Source organism: Nipponia nippon, unplaced genomic scaffold (assembly GCF_047370975.1).
Source record: "Nipponia nippon isolate SJK-2023a ecotype South Korea unplaced genomic scaffold, ASM4737097v1 scaffold_9, whole genome shotgun sequence".
In the NCBI taxonomy this organism is placed as follows: Eukaryota; Metazoa; Chordata; class Aves; order Pelecaniformes; family Threskiornithidae; genus Nipponia; species Nipponia nippon.
In genome coordinates this window covers 39,714,992-39,731,687 of record NW_028262413.1, presented here as the reverse complement: position 1 = coordinate 39,731,687, position 16,696 = coordinate 39,714,992, and the positions used below count along the sequence as shown (strand labels likewise).

At 42.8% G+C, this 16,696-nt stretch overlaps 2 protein-coding genes across 6 annotated transcripts in view; both read left to right on the top strand.

The window, feature by feature from the left end:
* Positions 1-16,696, top strand: part of CEMIP (cell migration inducing hyaluronidase 1) — a 115,248-nt gene that overhangs the window by 24,027 nt on the left and 74,525 nt on the right. The gene's annotated exons all lie outside the window — the stretch shown is intronic.
* The window catches only part of LOC104017244 (cell surface hyaluronidase CEMIP2-like), a 58,607-nt gene that overhangs the window by 31,270 nt on the left and 10,641 nt on the right, over positions 1-16,696 (top strand). For all 4 annotated transcript variants that reach the window (XR_015701298.1, XM_087743677.1, XM_087743678.1 and 1 more), the window contains one exon: positions 5,906-6,114. Coding sequence is in view for 3 of the 4 variants with exons in the window: in XM_087743677.1 (XP_087599803.1) it covers positions 5,906-6,114 (209 nt within the window). In the remaining variant the exon portion in view is untranslated. The remainder of the gene's footprint in view (positions 1-5,905; positions 6,115-16,696) is intronic.

The following is a 16,696-nucleotide window of genomic DNA, read 5'->3' as shown; positions in this document are numbered from 1 at the left end:
AAGCCTAAAAGAGTGAATCCAATTATGGAGAAAGATGGTTTGCTTTGATCTTAGCAACTCTATTACAAAATCTGTTTTTCTTTTCCTTTTCATGTAGCTCTGGTAGACGAGAGCTTTTATTCTTCCCTAGCGCAAGCAGGTGAAAATGTCCTTTCAGTTCAAGGAAATAGTGACTCTTATATTAGTGCTGAACTGGGCCCAAGATAGTCAGCCTAGGGATGGGCTACTTGGCGTGGAAAAATGAGATCCAAGTCCTTCAGCTAACATTGCAGCCAAATCCTTTCTGAGCAAAGTGCCTAAAGTTCAGTTAATTCCTTTCTGCTTGGTTTCTTTCATTCACTTTTCATGCTCATCTTCTCCTGAATGTAATTTGCCCAGGAAAGGTAATGCCTGGGGAAAACCTATTCCTCTGGCAGCTCCACAAAATCCTGGGGACAGACTTTCCTGAGGGCGTTTTAATCTGGCAACTCAGGTTGACATTCCCACCTTCCTACGGTTGGTTCATGGTCCTTCCTCCTCACTGTCTCCAAGAAGCATCATGCCACCTTCCCCACGTGGTGTCCAAGACCTTCCTTCAGCAGGGAGCACTAAGAAATGCCTCATGCTTTGGCTCCAACATTGCCTTTCACTACCAAAAAAGGGTTCTGGGACCAGTTTAAGATCATGAAACTTACACAAGCAAGAACTATCAGGTCTTTTTGTCCTCCACTTTCAATTCTGGAGCCTGTAGGGTTGGTGTTGTCCAAACAAGACCAGCCCCTTTGCTTTTTAATGACAGCTGAAACTCTCATGTTACAATGTAAATAAAGCGAGGCTTTGAGGAAGAACACCAAGTAGAGGGAGACTCACAGGGAAGTCAGAAGAGTTGGCAGGACCACATCTTCTGGCAATCTCTGTGAGTCACTTAGACTCTGTCAGCAGGGCGCTGAGGTCCTCGGTGTCCCGTCAACCTGACTTTCAGCTGTTGCAAAGGCCAGTAATAAAAGAAAAATACAGGGAGAGGCTCATCCCGTAGTTCTCTCCATGTAGGTGGGTGATTTCCAAAGGCACTGAACTGGAGACTCCTCAACACCTGCATTACTTGTTAAAATGTAAATGAGATTCCTAAACCATTTCTGATTTTTATATAAATCATAAGACAAGTGCCTTGGGTCCCACTGGGCAGTTGAAGCTGTGCACTTACTGCTTCCTCACAGACTTCACAGCAACTCATCAGGAGAGGCTGTGAAACTTCTCTTTTTTGGTATTAGTCTTATTAACATAAGCAGAGTTTTTGGCAGTATGTGCTATTTTCTTTTATAAGCTTAAAAAGGTGTTAGACAGTCATAAGAGACTGCTACATAGCTAAATTAGTGTCAGGTTTGAATTACCAAAAAATTGATGCCTTGCTATTATAAAATACTTCAGGGAATGCTGCTGCTTTTTCACCAGTTCACTTAGTCACTACCTTACTGCAGGCTGCTGAAATAGAAACTCTTCTACTTCTGCTAACTCTGTTCTTGCAGTGAATGTTTGCAATTGCACTAATCCTGCCTCTCCAGGCTATATACCTTCAGCTGGTATCCGCTTGTGTATTCAGTGCCTGTGTAGCTGGTTTTGGTACTGATGCTTCTAAATGTAAAGCAAGCGAGAGATGCAGTAGGTAGCAAATGGCACTTTTCTAAGCACAGGCAAAAACGTACGATCCCAGAGTATCTGCAGTGCTTGAGGATTGTCAGCACCTCACAGACTGGGAAGAAGGAAAAGCCTGCAAGGTATTTTTTGGCTAATGGTGTCCATATTTGGACAGAGGTCCAATTTTGATCTCTAATGTGCACCAATGGAAAATCAAAGTAGTTTTGCTGATGCCAGTGAAGCTGCTGTCATTTTTAGGGCCAAAATTGGTTCTAGCATGTCTTATAGAAAGATACATTTTTTTCTTTCTGAAATGATTTTACTTGGAAACTTCATAGAGGAAATGTTTTGCCCTTGGAAATTAACCTTTTTTGAACAGTCACACCACCAAAAGAGGAGAAGGTATGTTTTGAATTTCTCATTTTGCCCCAGCTTAACAGCTGACAGCACAGTAGGACAAAAGCAATGTTCAAGAAACTAGAAAGCAAGCAAACCTTTCCTCAAAAACCAAGATTTTCTGTTCCAGTACTTTGCATGTTGCTTATCTTCATACTTGCTATCCAGTTGGATAGCAGATCCCCCATGAATTGTAAAAGAACTTATCTTCTCAGTTTCACAGTCGACTTGGGAAAATTGCCATGTAAGCACAGGGAAATCTGACACATCTTTTTAGCATGAAGTGTTAAGCAGCTAAAATGACAACTATGTCCATTAAACCATCCAGGCAAGTAGAAGGCTCACATTTTATAATGTTTTAACTAGTTGTTCTTCTGCTGCTACATTAAGCTGTCACCACTTCTCATATTTTAAACTATCTTTATGACCCACTTCCTTCTCTTAAATATTTCGGTAGATCTAACCAAAATTATGGAGGTGTTGCTAAGGAAGATGGATTTTTCACTCTAGAAAAAAAATTCTCTTGTTTCTCTCTTTCTCACTCCTATTCACAAGTGTTTTGTCCCTTCAAAGGTAGATATAAGGAAGAAAAGTGATAAAGTTTTCCAAGTTCAGTTCAAGTGAGTAAAGGTGCCACAGAGTAAAGGCTGAGGAAGAAAGAGGCCATGTTGTGACATCCCAAGAGCACTATGCTGGGACAGTGGCTGATGTTTCACCTGCCTGGGGCTGGTGGAGCTCAAAGGCTTCTTTTTACTTCATTCATGTCATTGGGAATTAAAAGCAGCCTTTTGGTGGATGACTCTTCTGGGATTTTTCTAAAGTAATCTGTTGGTCTTGATTCCAGTCCTGAAAGGACAACAAAAAACAAGTACTAGGACTGACGTGAGTCAGCATCACAGGAGGGAGGTCAGGGATTTCATGGACAGGGATTGTATTCCCCTCTTGTCCTTTGTTCCCTCAAATGAGGAGGGAGGCCAGAGAAAGGGAGGAATGGGAAAATGTGGGGTGCTGCTTTCTGTGCAGCTTTGTGTGTTGAAGAAGGACCAAGCCGCCAAGACTGTTGTTCCAGAGCTGAGCCCAGTTGCTGCAGGAAACACCTCAGCTAGTCCTTGCTCCCAGAGTCCTGTTGACTTAATGAAGCTCCACCTGGGCAAAAGAGTCTCTTCATGTAGGATCTAGATTGCTTGATCAGGGCCTTTACCTACTGTGACCTCCTTTAGTGATAAACATTTTGGAAAATCCACCAGATATACTACTGTATTTCTGTGGGACTGAAAATCACATCCTTGGTGGCTTGCAGTTCTGGAAGGCATTCACTCAGTAGCCACTGTTGGTCATTGCAGGAGACAAAGTCAGTTTACAAATATTTGTATCAACACAGAAGTGGCATTTTTCTTTGTTCTAGTAACTACTGTTTCATTCTCAAAACAGCTGTCATCATTATCCTTAATGTTGGGCCTGTGACTTGGTCCCTAGGCACCTGGGAGAAAATGTTACCAACAAATCTCTGACATGCTTTCCTACTCATCTTATTGAAGCATACTGCAAACCCTTCCAGCACTTTCTTGAAATCATTAACAATCATTGTAGTGAGCAGCTTAGGCCATGCATAGCACTCTTTCTCTCTCTCTCTCTCTTTTTTTTTTTTTTTTTACACAAATACCTTAAAGTATATAGGAATCTTTTGTTCTTGGTCTGTAATTTAGGAATTTTTGGGGCTCATCATTGAATCCATTTCCTTCCTTTCTTGTCTTATTTTATCATTGGCGCATTTAATTTTGTCATAAGTGCACAGCAGCCACCACCTTAATATTCTCTGCTTGCTGGAGACACATATTAGAAGGAAATAATGTCAAAGTTTGCAGTGATAGGACAGAAACTCTTGCCTCTTATTCAGAAAGACACAAGTGGGCTATTATTTTGCAGTATCAGAGTTCATTACAACCATTCTTTATCAGAAAATGATGTTTTGATTGAGAACAATTAATACATTGATGGGATTTCAGGTCCAATGGGACCTTACTGATCACCTGCTCTGACCTCAGCATTTCCCCATCTGGGTGGGGACAAATGAGATTGAAATGTGGTTTATTGCATTGGACGTTACTGACTTTCCAATCATGGTTTGAATGTGAAGGAAGAATAGATTTTCCTTCTTAGTCTCCTAGATAGAAAAGATCTTTTATCAAACTGTAAAAATAATTTATTGTTCCTTGATCCATCAAAAATGAGCAAATGGGCTGCTGCTCAGAGATTGTTCTGGGTGAATTACTTGACCAATAGTTCCAGCCATCAAGAAAAGCTTGTGTTTAATGCAATTCTGGGATCCACTTTAATCTCCAAGGGTCTGCAGATACCACTCGGGATAGGCTCTCGTCATTAAAGTGCAATGGTGTGAAAAGAGGAATGGACTGAATATCCAAGAAACATGTACAACCATTTTTGGATTAATTTTTTTGACATGAGACCCAAATTTTTAACTTGAGCATTCAGCATGAGGCTGCTGAATTCAGGGGTGAGGTGAGGGGTAGGCAGAGATGGCCTGTCTTTTGGAGGTCCTGAGGAGCTCAAACTCAACGCCAGGAGCAGGTGCAAGCGCAGAGTCCTTCTGGGCATGAAACTGGAACTTGGAACTGGCTAGATACCCCAACTAAAATAAGCCCTTATATAAAACATTGAGAGATAGTCTGCTTTTGCAGAGCTTTCAATCTGCGTAGGCAAGAGGAAGAGAAGCAGATACGGAGATGAGAGGGTCCAAGGTCTCATAGCCCTGCATTAGAAGGTTGATATCCTGATAGACAAAGTCTTGCCCTCTCTGCTAGTCTTGGCTGTGCTTGTATCCTTGCCTGCAGTATTAAAATCTGTTAAGAGACTACTGCATCCATTTTAATCTACATCAAAGACAGAAACTGAGGTTAAAAATAATTTTACTGGATGGATGTTCATGTAGAAGCTTAGATATTTCTGAGCTAACATGAATTTTTATGTTGAATGCTTTAAGTTCTTGATGCAGAGAGTGCTATTCCACACTGTAGGGAGTGAAGGAAGCAGGATTATAGGTGTCCTCAGCTGTCCTCGGTGCACTTGAAACCCTTCAGGAGGTATGACAAGGTGTCTGCTACAGCCTCACATGCCGAGACAGATTTGTATGACTAGCTGTGCATCCTCCTTTTGCACTGGAATTTCACACGGGGGGACGCAGGTGAACATCATGTGTTCAGCCTTAAAACTGACGTTTGCCGCATGAATTGGCCTTCATCTGAGTGATGGCAGGACAGAAGAAGCATACAACTGGAGTGTAGTTCTGTAATTGGTCTGTAGAGTTGACCTACAGGCCAAGGGCACCTGTTGGTCCCTGCACAGAAGAGCTCTTTGTTGAAGCCCATGGAACACGGCATTTAGTCTATAAGGTCATATAGTCAGGCCATCAAGTTTTAGCCCCCAAAATTTCAGCCTAGTCTGCTGCTTGAGAGCGGAGATGTGGATTCCATTAAATAACTGGACCTAATCCAACGCCTGTTGAAATAACTTAAGGCTTTCCTGTATTTTCAATGGAATAAGCCTGTTTTTAAAGTGCAGCTATTTGAATTCATAAAAAAAGAGTTACTTTGTGATATTTCCTTGATTACTCTTCTCCCTTAAGATTTTGAATAGCGAACATTTTTATGGTGCTGTACAATTCATATCTCACTTCATGGTGTCCCCACGAATGGCTGCAGATGCTATTTCTGTTTTACCTTTTTATTTGAACTGGAAATGTTTCAGTGACTTTCCAAATGTTCTGAGCTCTTCGTTGGGAAAAACCGTTTACAGGCAACGATGATCAAATGCACATGTTATGGCTGAGCCTGGCTGGTTTAATGGATATGTTTGTCATTTTTCCTTTCACCGTCAGCTTTATATTCAGGCCAGGCGCCCTGAGAATCTGACCTTATCCATTGCCAGAGCAGCATACCATTCCCATCCCTTGCAGTTGCAAGGCGTGAACAGAGGAGCACCATACCAGCAGTACCAGCCTGTCGTCATGCTCGAGCAGGCTTATATCATCCAGTGGGACGGCAGAGCACCTGAGGATATCATCCTGTACCCAATCAACTTCAACAGGTACTGCCCTCTGTTGTGAGAAAATGTTCTGTTTTCAAAAGGTCTGGAGCTTTAACAATTTCCCAGGTTATTCACAAGTGACCTTTCAAACATCTCAGCAGTTTCTGAGAGCGTGGAAGCAAGGTGTTAATGGCTGGCACTTACTGATGCAAAGAGATGCCTCTGCTTTCACTTTATTCCAGCTTTTTTGATGTGCAGAGATGATTCTCTTTCCAGAAAGTTTTGAAACAGAATCCAAGTAAGTCCTGGCCTGCTGTCCCTGAAATCCCTCCAGAAGAGTTCTGGCTCTTGTTCGTTTGTTTGTACTAGTTGCTGCACACATAATTTATCTCCCGTATATATAAAGTGCAGAAATACACCAGAATGTGCACAGAGCTTTGCATCTTCTGTAATCCAAACAGCACGGCAGCCGCTATTTCTTTTTACATAAAGTTTCAAAGTGTTAGGACTCAGTACAGCAAAATTGTAGGCTGTGCTGTATTTATTTCCCATGTTTTCTTCTAGTGTTATATAAAAGCAGGGTATATCCATTTTAGATACTACTTTTTTCCCCTTGCAATCTGTTTCATTTTGCATAAATTCATTTTGCATAAATTCATTTATGGTTTTTAGTACTCTTCTCTTACTTCAGTGAAATTACTTGTGCTTTGCACTGGTACAATTGTTAGGAAAGAGTCCTGCAATCCAGTCAGCTTAGCTGTGACAGACATTGCCATGGTTTGCACAGATGAGATGCTGCAAGAGATGAGCACCACAAAAAAAAAGGCCATCACCTTGGGTTCTGCAGTTTATGTGACTCCTCAGTTATTGATAAAGACACAATACAATAAAAGGACAGAGGTATGCAAATGAAATCTTCCATGATTACACACAACCCAGCCGCACACAGGCTCAGGTATGCAAAGCCGGTTTTAGATAGTTGACATGAAAGAAGTCAGAGACACTGAGGACGTGAAGCAGCACGTACCGCTGGTAAATCTGGCGGGCTCCCAGTCCATCCAGTATTATCCACCAAACCCCACACCCATCCTCTGCTGCTACAGCGGAGTGTCACTGCTGTGGTTTTAGCTTAGGATAATTTTGGTAAAAGCTTGAGCTCTATTTGGTTCCCCTGAACTTTGGAGCTGAAAAAATTTGGGGACAAATACTGTCCTTAGTTCCCATTATGAAGCCCCATGGGAATGTAGCTGAGAAGGGCAATATTTCCTCTTTATACATGCCCATTATAGCAAGTGACATATACCTGGTCCTCTTGATTAAAGATGTAGTAGCTGTAGGGCCATGACCAAGTTGCTGGCAGATCAGTATTTGGACACTCCTGTCACAAAGGAATTATTAGAATTAAATCACTGTTTTCTGTATTAATATGTCTTTGTGCACTTTAAGGAAGAGGAAAAGCCATTAGTCACTCACAGACAAGCTGAGCTTTGCAATTATTATCTGTCTTAAAATGATTAGCTATTTCCTTGCAATTGCAGAGCTAAGTCTTCCATGGGGTAACTGGTGGTTACTCTGTCACTGTGCCAATTAATACTTGCCAAAGCTTTGGCCCACGGTCTTCAAGCACAGATTCAAATTTGAAGGCAGCACCGGGTCTTTGGTAAAACCCAGCTTGAAGTTTAGCTTTTGTTCAAGCAGCAACTCAACTACATTTTACTATTGAAAACCACAATGTGGTTGCAGTTCTCTTTGTCTTGTGTGAAACCAGTTATTTGAACAGGGCAAAGGGTTGTAGATTTTTCTGATCCAGAAACAGTTGGCAAGGTATGTGTTTTGAAGAACTATAAACAAGAAATACACTATAACAAAGGAAAACCACAGTTTTACTTCATGTCGTTTAGAGCATCTTGCTAAGAAATAATTGGGAATGAAATGTGTGGCTGCTCTGTGTACACCTCAAGTATGCTGGGTGCTAACTAATGCGAGACTTAAGGCTGGTGCAATGGCAACAGTGAAATGTCCAGACTGCATGCAAAAACATGGAGAAATGAGATTCCTGTGGAAGGGTAAAGTAATTGAGGTGAAAAAGAGGATTTAGAAGTTTGAAGGAAAACAAGTGCCTGCCTAAGCAGTTCCATGTATGACCTTTATTAAACATTGTATTCCAGTCATTTCTGGAATGGAAGAAATCTCAGATTGTGGAGCCCAGAGTAATCAGAGTTAGAAAATCAGGGAAGACTTTTACCTGTCTCAAGTGGCTTTATGTTTTGTTTGTTCTTTTTAAATCCAAAATACTGAATAATCTGCCAAAAAATGAGCTCTTAATATAGTAACGTCTGTGGAGAGTATGTGATGCAAACCAAAAAATGTTTGATGAACTTCAACAGCAATATTCTAGGATTAATCATTTCAGACATAACCTGAGTGAACAACGAAACTATTTTTAGTCTTGTCATTGTAAAATGATGGATAGATATATCCGGGATGCTGCCTTTGCAGCTGGACAGCCCTCATGCTTCTGGAGTGATTTGCTCTGCGCTGGCTAAAGGAAGGTCAGAGGGGAAAAAAGGAATTTGACAGGGAGATGTGTACCAGGATTTGGATTTTTGTGGAGGTCAGACATAGCACTGATGTTGAATACTTGCATGATTAACGCTTTCCCTGCCTCTGAAGCACTGTAGGAAGAACCAATGGAAGTCATGCCAGTTCAGATGTCTATTAAAAGACTGGAATGTCAGGATTCCTGGGGTGGGCAGGAGCTGGTGGGGATGAATTCACATGACTCAGCTGAAATTGGCAGCTCTGCGAGCTGCAAATCCTGTGCAGTGAGTTCAGAGGCTCCGCTCGGGTGGGTTTACTCAGCGGAGGAGGACACCAGTGAGAGCGCAGTCACCGAGCAGATCTTTTTCTTTCTGTCGTGGGCACTTGAAGGGTTGCTGCAGTACTTGTATCTCCCTCACACTGATTCAAACCGTGTTTAGAGTAATTCTTCAGTTTCTTCACTTCCATCAAAATACGTAGCTAAACCAAACAAAATTGCTGTGTCTCCACGTGCTGCCAGCTGCAGCCATGTGGTGCAAATGAGCTGTTTAACGCACGCCAACTTCCCTTCCAAAGAGAGATGTACTTGTTTGCATTCCTCAGGGTAGCTGTGCCACCAGGTGACTGATGGGCAAATGTAAAGCCATGGTGGAGACCCGCAGGCTGTGTTTTCAGGCTGCTGGGGAACATAGCTGTCTCAGCAGAAACGCCTTTTTAAGCTATAGATAGGGTTGTCTGTCTAATGGCTGGGAGTTTCCCTGTGAGGATGAGAAGGCGGCTGGGTATTGATGCTTCTGGAAAGAGGTAGTGCAGGACAAGTAACTTCTGAATGTTTTGGCAAGTGAACAGGAGAGCACCGGCTGGAATTTTAATGACCAGGGATGAAGGGTGCTCCAGAACCGGTCCAGATCTGCTGAGGATTGCTCTCATCGAGCATAAAGTGTGTGTGAAACCTTTATGAACGGAGACCTCTGACCCCTTCTCCATGGACTTCATCTCTGTTGGAGCAGTTTCTGCCCCCTCAGAGCTCTTTGTATGTTTTCTTGGTTTTGTTTTTTTTTTCTGCTTCACAGACGTATGAGAATTATCTGTAAGACTGAGTTAAGGGCCTTCCTCAGAATGACTATCCTGAAGCACAAAGGCACGCAGAGAGCATCAAGCTTGTTACGAGGTGGGGGAGAGGCTGGTAAGCCAGGAGGAGAGGATGGAAAACATTATTTGGTTGCAAGTGCGTGCCTCCTTTCAGGTGCTGGAAAACAGTACAAAGATTGGCACTTCATACAGTAAGCAAAGTCAGAAATGAAGTCCTTCAATTTAATGACTTGGGCTTTGTGCCTGTGCAAATTTTCTAATCGCAGAAGAAGCTAAGACAAATACTATTATCAAAGGCACAGTGCTGTTCAGTAAATCAGCCAGGCTGCTTTGTGCTATCAGCGCATCTAAAGATAAGAATTAAATCTCCTCAAAGCACATATCTGAAGTATAGTGTAATAAGTTGTGTTGTTGAAGCAGCCTGAAAAGCAGTGACAATTAGATTAAACATTCCTTGTTTTTAATGAGCACAGGCAAATATCTCTATACTTGGTCTGTTAAGGCTCAGAGGGAAGGGTTTTCCCTTATTAGGGCTCTCTGCTGTGGTTCGACAGAGAGAATTCAGGGAAATGTGAGCAGCTAATAGTATAAAGAGGGTATTTTTTGTACGGGATTGCCACAGTCCTGCAAGCAGGGGCTTTCCTTTGTACTGCACCTCCCTGACAGATGCTGGCTCCAAGGACAGTGTGGGGCAGCCTTCCCCAGGCTCTCTTCATCGGCACCCTCTTAGCTTCCTGGAGGGGTACAGTGAGGCTCATAACACTGATTTTCTTTGGTGCGTTGTTGCAGGAGTTGGATCCTTATGAGACCCTTTAAAAAGAAATTGGCAGGGGAGGGCCAAATTTCTTGTCAACAGCAAGCAAAAGTGCAAATGTTCGTGTGTGTGCCTGGGCATGTGTTCAGCCTTTCCCCGCTGTGGTGTTTGTGCAGGGATGGGCACAGGTGCACTGCTCGACTCCTGTATTTGCTAGGCTGGAGTTCTGCGTTAGGGCTTGTTATCATATTCACCAGTGAATAATCTAAATTATGTGAAAATTCAAGGGCCTGGAATGAGTTTGCGTCTAGATTCTTCATGAAAAATAGTGGAGCCTTTGGACGCTGGGTGATATGAAGCCTCCAGGATGCTGCAGCCCATCCAAAGGCAGAGATTTCAGTGCAAGCAAACTTACGCAGCCCATGTCTGCACTGAGACTCTGGGGCACTTGTTATATTTGTATTTGTCAGGGTTGTGTAGGTAGGTGTTTTTCCTACGGCTTCTTATTCAATGCCAGTCTGATTCATACTTTCAGCTACTTGTCATTTTTGCGATTAAATTCCTTAGTGGTGATAAGGTCTGGAGGAAAACAAAGATAATGAGACAAGGCTAGAATGTGCTTGTTGCAGACTTGCCTAGTTTATCGATATTTCCTGAATTGTTTCTTTTTCAGATTAGTTCTAAATGAGCTTTTCCTCTTGCTTCCCAGATTGATAAATGCACAGGAAGGCAAAATTAGTATTTCAAAGTGGAGCTAACAGTTTAGGGCTGTGACTGCTTTCTTGTTCTTGTACGTAGATGAGTTCTGACCTCGATCCCCCAGATCTGGATGTAATACAAGTAACACCAGCCCTATTTCCAATAATAATAATAAGTAAAGTGCTACTTGGGTTTCATAGCCTGCCCCTCCTGATAACATCTGTAATTCAGAGTTAATCATCCACACAACACAGAAGTCAGCAGATATATTTGAATTCCCTTCTGCCTATTTAAATCCCTTAAATTACCCACAGGTCAACCAGTGGATGAAAGCCACAAGATTTTTTTTTTTCAAATTGGAAAGAAGCTAAAACATTTGCCAGAACACCAGGTTGCAGATTGCACTGTTTTAGTACAGCTGGGCCAAAGCGGGTGCTGACATTGCCATGTTCAAGCGATCCTAAAGCCCCGTCTTTGCCTCCCCGCCTGCAGCCCTTGCTGCTCTCTCTCCTCCGCAGCTTGCGCTTGCAGCTGGCCCGGTGGCGGCGGCTGGGATTAATAAGGTGACTTGGAGAGGAGAGACGTCCTTCCTGAGCTGCTCATTTTACATCATGAATTAGAGCAATCTGAGCATCAGACAGTCCCCCAGATGGCCATGGCAAACCAGGCTGCTTGTCGCTTTGAAGCCTGGCACATGAAACCTGAAGGTTTTTCCTTGCTTTCACCCTTCTCCTGGCCCATGGAGTAGGGCTTGGGGCTCCTCTGGGCCACCAGTCTTTCCTGACCTGATGTGCATCCAAGGCACAGCAGCAGAAAAATACAAATTACACAATAGTCAGCAATAGAGTACTTGGGAATGCATTAAAAAAGATACAAATTGAATTGGGATGCGATTCCTCCATGAAAGCATGTAGGGTGGGAAAAAAGATGATAAGATGATGTACTGTATTTAAATGCAGGAAGTTCTTATTTTTGCTTGAATACAATTGTCTGTGAGCCAAATGCTGTCTGAGTCAGACCCGGGTTCCATGAGTACCAGCAGAAGTGTACCTCAGGGCAGGATCCCTTCAATAATTTGTTGAGCTTCGCAAAAGCAGAAAGTGGTTTTGCCTAAGGAGGCACATGGGTAAAACCAAATATAAATTTTAATTTATATTAAGAGATGACCTGTGCTTTTGAATTTTTAATGGCATTTCCTAAATGGCAACATTTAGGACAGGCATTTAAATCCCAATACACACAACTCCAGTTAGCTAAACACACACCTAACTTGTTACTCTCCCTGCAGCAAGCGGTCTTTCAGAAGAGTCTATCCTTAATAATAAGGTCTTGAAAAAAATTGCTGGATGTTCGCTCAGTAGCCGTGTTTTTCATTGCGGGTGGGTTGGATATGTTTAATGGACTTGAGCTGAAGGCAGAAAATTTAAAAGAAATCTAGAAAAAGAGAAGGAGCGAGTGACAGCTGCAGGGAGCCGGTGGGAAACGTGGGTTCAAGGGAAAGAGCTTGAACAGAGAGAAGGTGGTAAGGACATGGCCAGGTTCCTTGCAGCCCTTTCTCCACTCTTCTCAGCACCTCTGAGATGTGTGGGTATTTCTCGCTCCATTTTCCCCACCAGTGATGCTGGTTGGAGAGGAGGTGGCTTGCCCTGAAAGCAGGTTTTGTGCCAGAAGAGATTCAGCCTGGTGCTGGGCAGGTTGTTTTGAGGCCGGGAGACATTTTTTGAGAGAAAATACAACTGTATCCTGACTGAGAGCAAGGAGCATTGACCTCCTGTGATTTTTTCTTGGGATGGGTTGGAGGCTGAATGGTGGCTTTGCTTTTTTTTGTCTTTTGAAGTTCAAAATTCAGCCTGTGAGAGACAAACTTACGAAAGCAGCATGTGGGGATTTCTGCTTAGTTCCCATATTATGAATAGAAAAGCTTCAAATTCCCGGTTGTCTCACCTCCTTTGAAAGTTCAGCTCACATAGATGTTGACCAAAATGTCAGAGGGGTTGTTTTTAAAAAGGAGTAATAACAGTTGGGGGAGACTGACTCACTGGATGAAAGTCTCTTGTTTTTTCGAGCCCAAGGGAAAAATAAGTAATTTTTAGTTGTACTCTACGGCATTCCCTCATTAGCTTACCCCAGATTTTCATCAGTGAGATCAGGATTTGGACTGTGCACTTCCATGGTCATCAGCTACGTGACACGCCGTGTCAATAAACATAGTGGAGATGTTTTCTGGAGTAATATCCCTCAGCTTAGAAGTTCCCTTAGCTAAAATACAGCCAGGATTGATGTCCAGCATAACCAGCAACCCCAGCACTAGATCACACCCATTTGCCCGGGACTGATACTCCATCCGATGTAGTCAAGGGGCATGTTCCCAATATTGAACAAGTGTTATTTGTCCTTTCCCAGGCGGTGAGAGTCCCAGACATGCACTCTTTCTATGTTTACTCCGGCCAAATCTCATCTCCCAGTTACATGACTCACTTCACATCCCACCACTCACAAAAGTCTCCCCTCCTTTGCCTGCTCGATCGCATTTCTCTGAGTGGCTTTGCCTTTGGGAGTTTGGGGTTGAGCTGGGGGGGTTGTTCTGAGGGTTGTAAATGAGGTATGTATGTGTGTACGTGCAGATCTGTATCTACCACATGTCCAAGAACAGGAAACCTCTTGCCTGCTTTTTTTGCCTTTCCCTCATCCTTCTTTGCTTTTGCTTATCCCAGGAAGCCTGTTCACTGCCAAAACATAAGAATACTTTTTTAACACTTTGCCTGATGTTTTTGCTTCACCTGCAAGAGCCAGAACTGCAAATGCCAATATCCTGGTGAAAAAAAGAAAGGCTTCTTGGGTTTGTTTCACCCAGTCATTTCCAAAAGGAAATAAACAGGCTAAATACATTCATAAAAATGCATGAAACATGCTGTGGGGATTGCTGAATGACAGTAACAGAGGGGCAGAAGTGTCAGGTTTTATACATGCTAGTGTCGGCAGACTCTCGGAAATTTTCCAAGTGGTGTTTGAAACTGTTAGGACCCACTGAACACTGACTTTTTGCTAGTGCATATTTAGATTTTCTCCTTCAAATGCCTTTTTTTTTTTTTTTTTTGTATAAACACATAGGAAAATGTTGGTGTGATTAAGAACAAGAAAGAAAAAAAGAAAGAAGAATGTTTTATACTTCTAAAATTATCTGAACTTTATCATTAGAAAAGGTTGTGAACACAGTTACTTAGTTTTGGGGTGAAAATATCTTAAATAGCTCAAGTCAGTTTCCTACACATGTTAATATGGCTTTCACTTAAACTGACAGCTAATTCCAGAGTCAGAGTTTCCACCTGAGAATATTTTTAGTTGTTTCTCTTGCAAGAAACTCCTAAGAACGAAAGTTTTAAAAAAAACGTCCTGTGTATTGCTACATTGGACAGCATTTTGTGCATCGATATTCTGACTTCTACCCCTTGTTTTTAAATGATTTTTTTTCCCTTTGTTTGTGCTGGTCTTTAAGCAGAGGAGCATCTAAAACTACAGATGTTCCCACAGCATTCAGGCAGGGGGCTAAAATTACTCTGAATTTGTAATTTGGGATCTACTATGAATTCAGTGTTTTCTCTTCTTGCTGGTGCTGCCTGTGTCCCCAAGCCTCCGGGCATCTGCAAAGATCCCAGCTGATGTGCTGGTACTGAGAACGGCAGAACAAGGACTTATTTTTCTTATTCTGTCTGCAAATATTCACCCCAGAGTAGCAGCTGGTAAATAAGACAGAATGGAGGGGTTTAAGCAGAGAAATAAAGCAGGAGCCACAGTTTATTGACCGCTCGGAAAAAGATGAAGGCTTCCTGCACTTGAGACCCAGCCAGGAGGTCCTTGGTGACCAGCGCAGTGGCTGAGGAAGGCACACGGACATCTGTTTTACTTTGAACGCAATGTCCAAGACATACCATGCCTGATTACTGCTTGTTGCCTGAGGTTGCATTTCTCCCTCAGTTTTGGCAGCGGCTGGAGAACAGGCATCTAAGCCCCATCGGCTGGCCAGCTGCAAGGCAGAGCCCTGTGGCCGTCCCGCAGCAGCGCTGCCGTTTCGTGCTTTGCTTTTGCGGGAGGTGGTGGAGCCCGGTTCAGCCACACAGCCAGGTATTTGGGAGGGTTTACGGCAGATTTGTACAAGCTGAAGAAAGAGAACTGAAGTAAAGAACTAAATAGGAAGCTGTTAAAATACCACTAAATTAAAGAGAAAATAACCACCTTATTCTTTCCTGTATTTACATAAAGGATAACTTCTAATGCCTTCCCTTCTCACATCTCCTCCCAAGCCCTTTGTTGTGGGAATGCACTTATTTCCATCTCTTCCTCCACAGACTCCAAAGTAGGTGCTTTTCCCTTGATTCCTTCAATCTTGATGTAATGTATTTCAGTGTTTCACTCAGCCTGCTCACGTGCACACTAGGCTCTAGCACTCGTATTCCCAAATGCTCCAGCAACTCAAGATGGTCACAGCTGTGGGTTTTTTCACACTTTTTTTTTCCCTTTCACCCTCCAATTGCCTTTTCTAGTGCCTTTCTTGTTCCCCAGGGAGGTGGCAGTCAGTGTAGCACAGCACCAAAGCTGGTTCCCAGCATCTGAGGGAGATGACAAGCCCTTTTTTTGATGGTGTCTTGAGGGGATGAAATGTGCTAACGCAATGCAAATCACCCTTATGAAACAGCCAAATGTCTTGGGACTCCATCCTAAAAATATTCCACAAACATGGCTCTGGTGCATTTCTTTCATTTCCTCTAGTCGGAGGCCAAATCATCTGAAAATATATCTGTTTTCTAGCTGTCCTGTGTTATGACACAGCTGGAGTTGGTTAAAATCTAGAGGGCAGTATCTGGCTTAAGCTGATGGGTCTTTGTGCGGCTTTGATTTATTATTCTAGAACAGCCTGTCCCCTCTTCCATCCTGTAGATAGTTTTGTTTTGTTTTAATGAGAAAACCAGAAAAAGGCTGAAATAGCTTTGCTTTTGTGCTCTCCACATGTAATGCAAAGTAGAGGTCTGGGCATGCAGATTCCCAGATTTCTCCAAATCAAAGTGGTTTCCCCCCATTTATCGCTCTGCAGGCAGGGATGGATGGCAGGACATTTCAGGGGAGCCTTTGGATAAACTTTGTCTTCCTCAGCTTTGTAGGGGCCAGAAAGACAGCCGATGAACGTGGTATTTGTCTTTCTCTAAGCCAAATTTATATTCTCACATTTTAACCAGGAAGCCAGGTGATTAAAATAATCCATTTAAAGCCTGGATGGTTTTGGTATTATAAGGAAAGCTAACCATGGTGTTGGTTGGTTCAGACACTTTGGTGTGGTACACTGAGCCACTTCAGAGGGTGGAAAGAAAAAAATAATTAAGCTAATTATCTTGGTATTTGGTTTTTCTTTTCAAGTGTAAACTTCTGGTGGCTTTCTGCTTTGTACTGTACAAGTGCATCCTGCAGACAGGAAAGGGTGTCGGGTTTTGTGGAAGATCCTTCCCATCAGTATCCGAAGTGCACCGTAGCTGCGTCTTTTGGCTCTGAGTCGTGTAACAAAGG